We start from the raw sequence: 13,028 nt of genomic DNA, 5'->3' as shown, positions 1-13,028 counted from the left end.
CGAGTCTCGCTGACTCAATATGATTTCCACATACAACCACAGAAATCTCTCGTTTCCAGAGTGTGAGTTAAACGAGAACTCGATCTGTTGACCTGCAGTGACGCCGAACAGAAACAAGCCGTTAGGCTGTAAACTTCGTTTCAGAGTTTGCTTTCAAGGGTTTCTTAAAAGACTCCGAACTAGTTTTGTATTTTCATTCTATAAATATATATTATAATATTTTTACACAGATAGCACTCTGTATCAATATAGTGTTGATGTCATTGGGGCTTGGCTTGGCCCATGTTTTACTTTTCAGAGAACATAAAATTTAAGCTGTTTGTCAGTCACAGTGTAATACTACATAGTTTTTTAAAAGAATAAAAACGTACAGCAATAAATGTGCATACATTTCTATATGGCCAAAATTTGGACACCTGACCATCACACCCATATGTGCATGTTGAACATCTCATTCCAGATTTAGTCTCCCTTTGTTGTTATAATAAAAAGGGAGAGAGAGAAAAAAAAAGATTCAACTTTGTCATTGTGCAGAGAACAAGTACAGATCCACTGAAATGCAGTTTTTCACATAGCCCAGCTTACTAGGAAGCTGGGGTCAGAGTGCAGGGTCAGAGATGATACAACGCCCCTAGAGCAGATGTGGTTAAGGGCCTTGCTCAAGGCCCAACAGCAGCAGCTTGACAGTGCTGGCGCTTGAACCCCTGATCTTCTGATGAGTTACCCAGAGCCTTAACTGTTCAGTCACCACTTCCTTTCTTCCACTAGATGTTGGAGTGTGGCTGTGGGGATTTGTGTTCATTCAGCTACAGGAGCATTAGTGAGATCAGGCACTGATGTTGGTGAGGAGGTCTGGGGTTCAGTCGGTGTTCCAGTTCATCCCAAAGGTGTTCAGTGGGGTTGAGGTCAGGGCTCTGTGCAGGACACTCGAGTTCTTCCACTCCAACCTTCACACACCATGTCTTCATGGAGCTCGCTTAGTGCACAGGGGCATTGTCATGCTGGAACAGGTTTCAGCCTCTTAGTTCCAGTGAAGGGAAATTGTAATGCTACAGAATACAGAGACATTCTGTACAATTGTGTGCTTCCAACTTTGTGGCAACAGTTTGGGGAAGAACCACATATGAGTGTGATGCTCAGGTTTCCACAAACTTTTGGCCATATAGTATTCGATGGCTGATGTGTTGGTCTATACGTGTGAAAGTTGCAGAGCTACATTTGCAACCAGTACTGGCCTAAGTCCACACAAATGGCCTGTCCAAGTGAAGAGTGGAATATGGATGGTATAGATAGGGTCAGTATGCAACAGCAAGGGCAACAGCAGGACCACCCCACTGTGGAGTACTGAACAAATTGAGGAGTTGAGGAGTTGAGAATTATTTCAGAACTTTTTCCACCCTCAATGTGAAATTACAACATATAAAAAAATTAACAGGAAAAACAATCAAACATTTTAGAGAAAAATAGGAAAAATAAAAAACTTACAATAACCTGGTTGCGTAACTGTGCACATCCTTTTATAACTGGGGATGTGGCTGTGTTCAGAATGATCCAATCACATTCAATCTCATGTTCAAAAGTAATTATCATACAGCTGTCATCAATGATATTATTCTGATTAACCCCAAATAAAGACCAGCTGTTTCTGTAGGATTTTCTTCACATCTTCTTGGTTTCATCTGACTGCTGAAGCCATGGTCTGCAAAGAGGTTACAAAACATGTATGGTATCTCACTTGATGAAAGGTATCGATCAGGAGAGGGGTATAAAAGAATTTCCAAAACATTAGATATACCGTGGAACACCATGAAGGCCATCATTAACAAGTGGAGAAAATGGACCACCACAGTGACATCCAAAATTTAAAAAAAGGACAAGACAAAAATTGACCAGGGAGGCTGCCAAGAGCCAACAGCAACATAGATTACTCTCTGCACGTTTCAAGAGTTTCTCGTAATCTTTACATGTCTGGGCTATGGGGTAGGGCGGCTAGATGGAAGCTCTTTCTCACAAAAAAAAATCCAAGCTCAACTAAATCACCCCACACCATATGGTAAAATGTGTTATGGTCTGAAGAGACCAATTCCAAAAGGTATGTTTGGTGCAAAAAAATACCCACAGTGAAGCATGGTGGTGGCAGCATCGTGCTTTAGGGCTGCTTTTCTTCAGCCAGAACTGCGGCTTTTATCAAGGTGGAGGGAATCGTGAATAGCTACAAAACTTTCAGGCATCTGCTACTAAGCTGAAGATGAAAAGGAATTTCACCTTTCAGCACGGCAATAACCCAAAGCATACATCCAAATCAACAAAGGAATGGCTTAATCAAAAGAAGATCAATGTTTCTGAATGGCCGAGCCGGAGCCCAGACCTGAATCCAGCTAAAAATCTGTGGCGTGACCTGAAGCGAGCTGTGCACAGTAGATGCTCTTACAATTTGATGGCTCTAGAATGTTTTTGCAAGAAAGAGTGGGAAAATATTTCCAAGTCAAGATGTGACATGCTGATAGACTCTTACCCAGAAAGGCTGAGTGGTGTAATAAAATCAAAAGGTTCAACAATGTATTTTAGGGGTGTGCAGTATTGTAAGTTTTTTTATTTTTCTTTTTTTCCCCTTTAAAAGTTTCTGACTGTTTTTCTCTTTATTTGTATTCTTTGCAATTGCACATGAGAGGTGAGAAAAGATCTGACATGATTTATCTTAGTGTCATTCTTTTACTTCACATAAATCCGCCATTTTAACAGAGGTGTGTAGACTTTTCATATCCATTGTACATGAACGCCACAGCATCTAATCACCTGTCTGGGAAAACTAATGAAGAAGGGAGATAATGGATCAGTTGGGTAAAGAACGGGGACTGGGGAAAGAGGAGAAAAGCTCGCAGAGTGAACCAAACATCCACCCAGTTTGTTAAAGGTGTGTTGGGATGTGGCCACATGGCCTACCTTTGAGGCATTAGATGATGTACTCAAGGAACCCTGTGAAGAAGGCAGACCTGATACTTGACAGGGTGAAGAATGCGCAGCGTCTGATCCCTCTGTCAGAACTACATCAAACATTCAACAGAACATATACTTTAATGGACTTGATTGAGGTTGCTGATGATGAGTGTTGTCCTATAATTGCCTGTTCTTGAGCCTATAACCACTGAAACATGACACTGCTGCGGGATCAGATGGGATCCATGAATGGGTGTTGGTTGACTGTGGTACCACCAAGTTGGTCAGTGGAGTTACACTCAAGGTCTTTAAAGAATGCAGAATGGCACTATTTTCTAAATCATTCAACCAAAGAGTGGGGAACTGGAGACCTCTCACTGTAGAGTAATTGATTTTAAGGCTGTTTTCTAGCATTATGATGGAAAGACTATTCATCTGAGATAGAGGGGGGAATCGTATCTACCCCTGGCTGATCCGAAATCCTAAAGGTTCTGCAAGGTTTAATCACACACTGGGGAGAGGGGGAGAGAATCCAGTCCAACTTGCTGCAATGTTTTTTCGACTTCACAACGATTTATTTTTAGCTTGTACCTTCGGTTTCTGGTGAGTCGAACAAGACTTCAGTCTGTTGAGCTGTTGAATATGTTATTAATTAGATCAGGTCAAAGCCACACTTTCCTAAATACCAAAGAACTTTGTAAACTTTTTGATAAAAGTAATAAATGTGTAATTCATTTATAACAAGCGCTCATTTGCATTATGAACATTGGATTCTGTGACATCAGAACTGCAAAAGGCAATACTGCAATAACGATTTAACAAATAATGTATTGTGTTTCACGAGTACTGGGTCATGAACTCCCTGTGTGCGTGTTACTCTGAGCAACACACCTTCTTAATCAAGCACTATTTATTGTAGCAATGAACTGAAAGCTTCCAACTGCTTACGTATATCTCAGTCACGCCTCATCTGTATCTCTTCATCTTGCATTTGCTGTGCTGTATGAGTGTGTGAGAGTGTGAGAGTGAGAGAGAGAGCGATTATGGTGGTTCAGGAAGTGACTGAACGTAGTTAATGTGTATTAGCAGTAAATGTTTTTGCTTTTTCCCTCCCTACCCACATGGATATCTGAGTCTTTGCAGTAAGCTAATCTCAGCCCACTTGCTTCATAGCCCACACACACACACACACACACATACTTCCATTTATTCCTTGGTCAGTAATACTATAAAGAGCAAAGAATGCAATCCCTCAAGACCGAGACACGCAAAACGTTCAACCCATTATACGTAAAATAGAAGTGACCGTTATTCTCTGGTGATGTGCTACAGATTCCTAACACACCCATGATTCTGTTAGCAGTGGTCAGTTTTTTTGTTCTCGATAGTTTGATTGAACATTGACATTTTGATGAAACTCTGAAGCTTTATTTCAGTTCCTTATTAATGCTCGAGTGTGTGTGTGTGTGTGTGTGTGTTAGGGGCCACCTTCCAGGCCAGTGAAAGAGCTGACTGCTGATACTGCTGCATCTCCTGTTTTATAATCACAGCACAGAGCACTGGCTCCTCAGAGACACCAACAAAAGCCTTCTTTCAGAATAATCCTACTGATGATGCTCTTGACTAGCTGGTCAACTTACTCACTTGAGCAGGGTTCGTCCTGGATAAAAACGGGGCAAAAGTGCCAGATGCGGGTTTCCATCAGCTGCAGTTGTTGCTCATCCTTTGCACAGATATGTGTATATAATCAGCCCTCATTTACAATTCCATACGTTTAAAATTCTGTTCAAATACTAATTACCAAAGATTGACAGATATAATCCGATGTTCTGTTGATTCGCTCAGCTTTCTAGATGTTGCACACTCTTGGGGCAGCGTGTTCACTGCCCCACTAGGCTTCCATAGAGTTACTGTGCTACATTGGACTTACCACAGAAGTAGAAATCTCAGAATTACGTCAGATGCCTTCGTGTCTGTCTTTTGTTAGCAACAAGCTAACCTGCTATAAACAAGCTACATGAGTGATGTATATTTTCCTCCTCAAAACAGTGAACTGTACAGTCAGTGTTATAGATTTCACAAGTGAATATCTCTGTAAGTTGATTGATCTAAAGCAAATGTTTGTATATACAGTAAAACTCATAGATTTCAAGGTAAGAAATGCTACTTTGTCTCCTGTTCATGCTGTGAGCGGCCATGTTGATTTGACGTCAGTTGCTGAACTCGTAGTTAAGGAGACCATCCGAAGTTCCCAAGTAGGAAATCAGAGTGATTTTTTTTCCTAGTTGGAGGTTGGAAATTTAGTCGAATGCAGCGTTATTGCACCTAGTGGTGAAAAATGGTTTTTCTGACAAGGTTATGTCAAATGACAGGGTTGCCAGATTGTGCTAATTTAAAAATCCTCGATGGCCATATTAGCCTCTAGCATAAGTCAAGTGTGATAGCATCTCGATTTAGTTTTGTTTGATGCTATGTTGTTATTAATGCCATCCTGTGCTCAGCAGCACTGAGCCTCACTTTCAGACCTTACACAGTTTACGTTGTTAATAATGTAAATTATGAATGTTTACTACTAAACTGATAGCTGACAGCATGATGTGTAGCTGTATTTCACCTGTTGCCTTCATACTCGTACATCTCTTTAAAAAAAACCAAAACATAAGCCGTATTAGTAAAGTTACACATAGCGTATGATTAGATGTAAATTCAGGAATGGACCGGATGTTGTGTTGTTGCTTGTTGTTGCTTGAATATTTATATGTGCTTTGGTGCATATGAAAATACTTTTCACCTTTTTGATGATAGTTGATCAGAATTCCTTTGAACAGAACAGCAGTCTTTGCTTTCAACAAGAGCGTATTGCCACGCTGAGAGGCACGCAGCTCGAGAAAATGAGTTGTCTTTGGATTCTGTGTGGAGGACAAACCCTGTGCAGTGAGCAGTAACAAATTATAACAAACTCTAGGTCTATCAGACTAATGTTGATTTTTTTTTTTTATATTACATTTTTACAGAAATGCTATGTAGGTTAATAGTTTTGGGAAATGAAGACATCTGTGCATAAACAGTCATATTTATATAAATTTAAATATATATATATATATATATATATATATATATATATTTGCTTCAGTCCCCTTGAGCCTCCCATTTAATTAATTTTTCCTTCACCCTAAAATAAAGTTTGGCAGATTCTCTTTCCTGCCTTGGGGCATGCAGTTTTAATTTCCTGATAAACAAAATGAGAGTTCCTAAGCACAGAAAATGACATGACTAATGCAGTGATGCAGAACATCCCGAAGTCTTACAGCTCCATAGCTACTCCTTTGACTGCGTTGGAAAAAGAGATGACTTGCTCACTATGGGAAAGTTTTATACGTAGATAGATTCTCAAACATTAGTCATCCTGAGCATGCTTCTTATCTGACTATTATCTGACTTTCCAAGATTTTCCAAGAGATATGAATGGCGTGTGTTGCTCATGTGTTTCCAGGCCACTAAGCAGTTCCTGGAGGAGATCAATAAGTGGACAAGTCAGCATGGAGTCTCTCCCCTGACCTGGGATGTGGCCGTGAAGTTCCTCATGGCGCGAAAGTTTGATGTCCTTCGGGCCATAGAACTCTTCCACAGCTACAGGGTATGTTGATTCGGCTCCTGTGTGAGTCAGACTTTGGTTGTAAAAGTACCGAAATTCTTTACTCAAGTCAAAATCACACACTGATTTTAGTTACTGCGAGTAAATTAGTGCTCTGTTCATCAAGGAACCAAGAATCATGGGAAAACAGTAGCTAACTAACAACAGCTTTATTCTTAATCTGTCACATGTTAGCGAGCATGATGATAAGTCTGATGATACACACTTACAGAATGCTGTCACATCTGTTAAACTTTAGATTTGTCTGATGCTAAAAATTGCCTCATGACTTTATAAATATATTATGTTGGATATTGCGATGACGATATGAGATTTTTTATTTATTATTTTTTTTTTTAACCACAGCTGAATTCTCAAATCTGGTCAGAAAGTGTGCGCTATTTTGTATAACAGCACGGCTCGGACAGTAGGTCCGGCTGTAACTTGAATATTAGGTTTATATTAATGTACTTATTCTAATACGTCATTGTTTCTATAGTAACAGCTCATACTCAGGGACTTGTATGGCAAACACTCCACATCAACTAAGACTAATAAAAAACAGAGAAGTAAAATGTATAATCGTTGATGTGGTGAAGTTTTTGTTAGGAGATGTTTATGTAGCATTTATGGAAGGAGTCTCCAGTGTCAGCGGTTTGTAACAGTCTTTAGGACAGAGGAGTTTACACTTTCCGGTTTCTCGGTGAAATGACAGGCTGTGAATTTTGAGAGAGAATGAGAGAAAGATAGAGAAAAAGAGCTGTTTATCAAAGCTGTAACATAAGTGAGAACAGGTACTAACTTGTCTCTCAGACGTTCCACATTTAATTCTTAATTAAATTAAGAATTAACATTAAATCTTAATTGTGAACAGTTAAAATGTGCGATATGTTGTTCATTAATAAATGAAACATTGTAATTGTTGGGAAATCACTGTCATATAAGCGGAATAACACACAACAGACCTGTTGTATGAAAATAATGCACTTCGGTGAGGTAGCGGCACTCTGCATGCGCGTCCCGCTGCATCACACCACCCCGATGTACAATATTTTCAGATAACTGCAGGGTCTGTCTTGTGTTATTGCTTAACTGTCTGACTGAAAGTGTAACAATACCTGAAAACAACTGTTATTTCACTAATTTCAGGTTTATTCAACAATTTAAAAAAAAAAATTCTTCACAGAGAAATATTAAAAAAAAAAAATCTAATCCCCACCAACACACAGTTGTGGCGACTTCCTATTTATCACTTATGTACTCTACCTAAAGTATAAATATATATAATGTACTGTATATAATGACTATTAATCGCACTATCCAGTGTCACTCAGGTGGGTTGCCATCATCACCTCTGGCTTGACTGTTAGGGATCTCAATCTAAATCCATATCCAGATTTCTGTAAAGCTGCCTTGTGACAATGTCCATTGTTAAAAGTGCTATATAAAAAAAAAAATTGAATTCAAAATGGTGGTTTTTAAGGTGACTGTAAAGTGGTCAATACCGCTCACAGTATCAACACTCAGCTGAGCGAAGATTCAAAACTGTACCGTGTACAATAACACGAATCACTGCTCTTACGGTTTAACTACGTGTCTATGTAGGAAATGCTATGAACAGACACATGTAGCTGATTATTCTTACAGGCAGTGCAAAATGTGCAGAATTGCTCAATGCTGGTAAGCACTTACAGCGGAAGTATACTGCTGTGTTAAACTGAAACTAGAAGCAGTCACGAAAATGTAAATATTAAGAGCTTGATAAGATCTTTTATAAAAAATGGAAACATTGTGTAGTTGTTCCTGTTCATGTAGGTGAAAGCCCATGTGATCAGTGTGACCATGCAGAATAACATTAATCCTGGAAGGGATGTAGAATGCAGCGTCACTGGTTACCACTGAAGCAAAAGCTTGACTTACTTTACACAGTTCCCTTTAAAGCTTTCTCAGATCGAACGAGATTCGAGTAAAACTAAAGGATTTTATAGTTCATGTTTGAATCTGAATCCATTTGAGCAGAACTCTAATCTAATATCTAATGGGGAGAAACAGTCCTGAGTGTAACTGTTAGAATTGATCTGCTCATACAGGCTGTTATACTATACATAACCCCTTATGATTTATTCATAATGAAATGACAGAGCTGTTTATTTTCTTTCCATGTAGCTTAAAGCTGAAATGTAGGGGTTTGATGCAGGGGGAGAAAGTAAGTAAAGAAGTAAAGTAAATCAGAATCCAGTCAGCTTTATCCAGGTTCACTAAGGAGGAGAGCAGGGAAAGTTCACAAAGCTTTTCTAGCTGCTTTAAGAGCCATCAGTATACTTTAATAGCTGTCAGTATTGTTATTTATACAGGGTTCTGTGAAGCTAAATTAGGCCTGCGTGAGCCTGAATCCTGGCCGTCATCCCCCACAGGAGAACCTGCATGTCAGACTTCAGCTTTTCAGAGCATAAGAGCATTAGAATGATGATATGTCAGTATTACTTGTTCATTTCCTGGTAATTTCTTTTTATCATAATGTACATGATAATCACAATGTTCAAATGACCACATCTTAACTTCTTGTTTCCTGTTTTTATTGCACAGAATGAACTCTTTTCTCTGTTCTCACTTCTAGTTTGCTGTGCACGTGACATTTTACTCGCATTCAGTCATTTCTCAGCTTCGGTAAACACAAACTAGGCTGTTAAAATATGCTTCCCTTATAGCTAGCTAACAACTGCTAGGAAGTCACATACAATCAGACTCATTTATTGACGTTTAGTGAAGTTTTTGTAGGCTAGTGCAAGATGAAAATTCCCACCAGATTTACAAAAGTTTCAGTAACGCTGTTTTTCTTCATACTCGCGTGCGTATATCGATAAATGCCAATCGTCCAACATGATCGTGTTGCCAAACTAACTGGATTTTCGTTTAAACTGGTCCAAAATTAGAGGATTTAAAGAATAGCTGTTGTTCTGCTGCTCCTACAGGAGTTTACTGACACATTTAAAATTTTACGCTGTAGATGTATTTAGAGCGTCTAAATATCTACATATCTAAATATATCTACAAATATTATATACACACATACATATACACACTCATGGATTAGTGCACACTTCACATTATAATAAATGAACTCTTCCTGCGTTTGACTTCACTCTGAGTTGAAAAGTTGGAAGTATGTCATTTTTGACGTCGGTGAGTTCGAGCTACAAAGTGGGCAAAAACATGGACGCCTCTGTGTTCGTCTTTTGTTATCAACAAGCTAGCCATCTGACCGTGATGCATGATGTATATTTTCCTTCTCAAACCAGTCAACTGTTTAGTCAGTGTTATAGATTCAACAAGCGGATATGTCTGTATTTTGACGGATGTAAACCGAATACTTTTAGTATTTTTTAGTATTTGTTCATAAATATATTCACTCCTGGGCAAAAAAATGGGCCGAGCCCAAAATGGCACTATATTAAGCTTTTAATGGTCTTAACAACAAATCATTGGTGAGAAAATGAGCAGGAATGAAACAGATGCACTCCTGAGAGCTCCTGTGCCTCCATTTGCTGGTTTCCTTTTGCTGCAGTGAACTGTTTGTTTGGGGAAAAGCTAGAAACAGGGAAATTCACTTCTATAGTCTTCTTCTAACCTACTACGCAAAGGTAAAATCATGATAATGATTAAAATGTTTGATGTAAAATTCAGTCTAACACGTCTGGGTGTGCAACATTTTCCAAAAATATCTTCTGGGATTTTTTTTCTTAAAAGATTAGTGATTATTTGGTTTTCTGCCGCACCTGATGCAGTTCATCAAAAGCCACAAGGTTTAAACATTTAAAGAAATCAAAGGGAAAAACTTCACATACTAACTTCCTTTATCTATTTGTTTAATTCTTGTTAATTTCCTGACCAATGATTTGTTGTTAAGACCATTAAAAGCTTCATATTTTGCCATTTTGGGCCCCTTTTTTTGCCCAGGAGTGTATATAGTGTGATTATACACACACACACACAAATACAGTAAATACAAAAGTAAACTTCCTGTGTCTTCCCAGAAGCATTTGTCCTGCGTTCCCATGTGTTGTATATCTAATAGATATCTATATGGAAAATATATCTAGTAGAGAATGTGATGGTGTTTTAAAAAGCTGTGGGTGATCACATACTGAACAGATGGCAGCAGGTCGCGTGGGCTGGAGGCCTCCACTGGAAAGAGAAATAAAGTAAAAGACTCGTGTCATACTGTTTTCTTTAATCCTTCTGTGGTTTTGATTTCTCGAACTTTTGTGTTTATTAGTTTTTTCTTAAATGAGTCATTTCTAAGTATTAGCTCTGATTAAGTCTGAGTGTTGTAAAGAAATGACTTCACTGTTAAAGATTGGGTTTTTCCTTTCATAAAAAAGGTGCGTGTTCTCCGTGATTACAAACAATTTTTGCTGAACAGGATTCCAAGTATGACGAATATACTATAAGACTCAACTGAATCATAAGGAGCGTGATTCCAGTTGGAACAAAATACGTTCAGATTCAACACATGATTACATGATAGTAGCCTGTCTGAATGTGTGAGTCTAGTTCAGTAAAAAGCCCAAAAAAGGCAAATGTGGATGCTAATGTCGCTGTAATCCTCTTTCTTGTGGCAGGAGACACGTCTGAGGGAGGGCATTGTCAAGCTACAGCCCCAGGAAGAGCCGCTGCGCTCTGAGCTCCTGAGCGGCAAGTTCACTATCTTGGTGAGTTTTGTTTCAGTGAACATGTGCGGTATCTGCCCTTACACACCCTGCAAGCATTTACTTTGTTTTACTGTGAATTCACAGTTTTGTGATTTTTTTTTTTTTTTTTCCCCCACCAAGCTAGCAAAATATCCTTATAACTCTCCAAGTCATGGGTCGCTATGAGAGAGAATATAAATCATCCTGCGTTCACAGATAAAACTTGTGTTTCTAGGGTTAAGCCTGCATGAAAATGTTCAGAACCGGTATTATTATATATTATCCAATGCTACATTATTGTGTATTATGGTAATGTTAAGATCTGGGGGATTTTGTACTAAAGTTGTCCTCTGAAGCCCTTGTTAACTTGTTATGGAAGTATTTTCAAATGACTCAGTAGGTTTTTATGCCTCCGCTGATGAGGGGTGTAGGTGTTATGTGTTCAGGGTTGCCCCTTTATCAGTCCATCCGAGATTCTCATTAACACGATATCTCAAGAACGAGTGCTTGGATGTTTGTAGGATTTATATGGAAGTGTTATCGTAACCAGCAGATGAACTGATCACAATCTGAAGTTGATCCAAACAGAGTCATGGTCACTGCAAGGTCAAATGTCTAAAATAGATTTTCCTTCAATAACTTCCTTCACGTTTGAAGTATATTTTAAGGTTATTTCTGGTAACAGGAAGGAGTAGACTTGATTAACTGTTATCTCTCTCTGTTATGAAAGATTTAAAACTTTGCATTATATCTTTATATATAAAGACTAGACTAAACAGCAACCAATCATAACATACAAATGTGGATTTTCTTTGGATAGTTTGTTAAATACAGTTTTTCCCCCATTAAATAAATACTGTTGGTGATGGTCCATGGCAAAAACTTCTATCTTAGCAAGTGAAAATATTTGGAATGAAGTTTCCTAATATTTCTCATTATGAAATTATTATATAACAAATATTAGGCCATTAAGCTTTTATCTAGGCATACTAATTTCGTAAAATCTTGTGAGATGTTTTTCTTTTAGCAGAGTTTTACTTCTTTCTAGAAATAAACACTTGAAATAAGCAAAGCCAATAGAAGATGAGCATTTTAAGCTTTAAAGCAGTAAGAAACGTCTAGAAATAGGCTTAATAATCTTACATTTGTTTAAAAATATTCTAATAAAGAGAAATATTAGTGGAATTTTCCTCTATTCAAGATAGTTTTACTTGCTAAGATATAACTTTTTTTTTTTTTTTTTTGCAGTGTACCATCAACAGCAATATTTTTAAAATGGGGGGAAAAATGGCAGAATTGTATTCAACAAACTAAACTAAAGAATAGACTCTAACACTTGACCATTGCAGTAAGAGCAGAAACCAGGCAAGGCTTTTTAATCAGACTTGCGCTGTAGCGGAAGTCATATCTCAACTCATTTACGCTCTGAGCCATCCTGTCAATTAGAGGAGAGATAAGATTTCAATGGGAGAGATCTTCATGTCTAAGAGGATCGTTTGAACATCAACTATGAAGTTTTTTTTTATTTTTTTTTTTTAATAAAGTAATACCGTGATTAGGATCTTATGACAAAACTAGCAGTTATTCAGCGCGACTTTGTAATCGAGACTGTTCTGTTGGGAAACTCCTTCATTTACTGATATTGAATCGATTCCTGTAGCTCTTAAGTGGATCGTTTGAATGGCAAACCACAAACACAATTACTCACTGACAGCAGGATGTAGCGCACAGGTCGAGCTGAAGTAGGAAACTTCACTGCTGCCGGT

General features: G+C 38.3%; 1 protein-coding gene across 1 annotated transcript in view; it reads left to right on the top strand.

Moving 5' to 3' along the window:
* Positions 1–13,028, top strand: part of ptpn9a (protein tyrosine phosphatase non-receptor type 9a) — a 32,264-nt gene that overhangs the window by 3,324 nt on the left and 15,912 nt on the right. Inside the window, exons 2-3 of the mRNA XM_034307350.2 lie at positions 6,431–6,574; positions 11,194–11,283. Coding sequence (XP_034163241.2) covers positions 6,431–6,574; positions 11,194–11,283 — 234 coding nt within the window. The remainder of the gene's footprint in view (positions 1–6,430; positions 6,575–11,193; positions 11,284–13,028) is intronic.

Source organism: Pangasianodon hypophthalmus, chromosome 9 (assembly GCF_027358585.1).
Source record: "Pangasianodon hypophthalmus isolate fPanHyp1 chromosome 9, fPanHyp1.pri, whole genome shotgun sequence".
In the NCBI taxonomy this organism is placed as follows: Eukaryota; Metazoa; Chordata; class Actinopteri; order Siluriformes; family Pangasiidae; genus Pangasianodon; species Pangasianodon hypophthalmus.
This window is presented reverse-complemented; position numbering and strand designations above follow the sequence as displayed.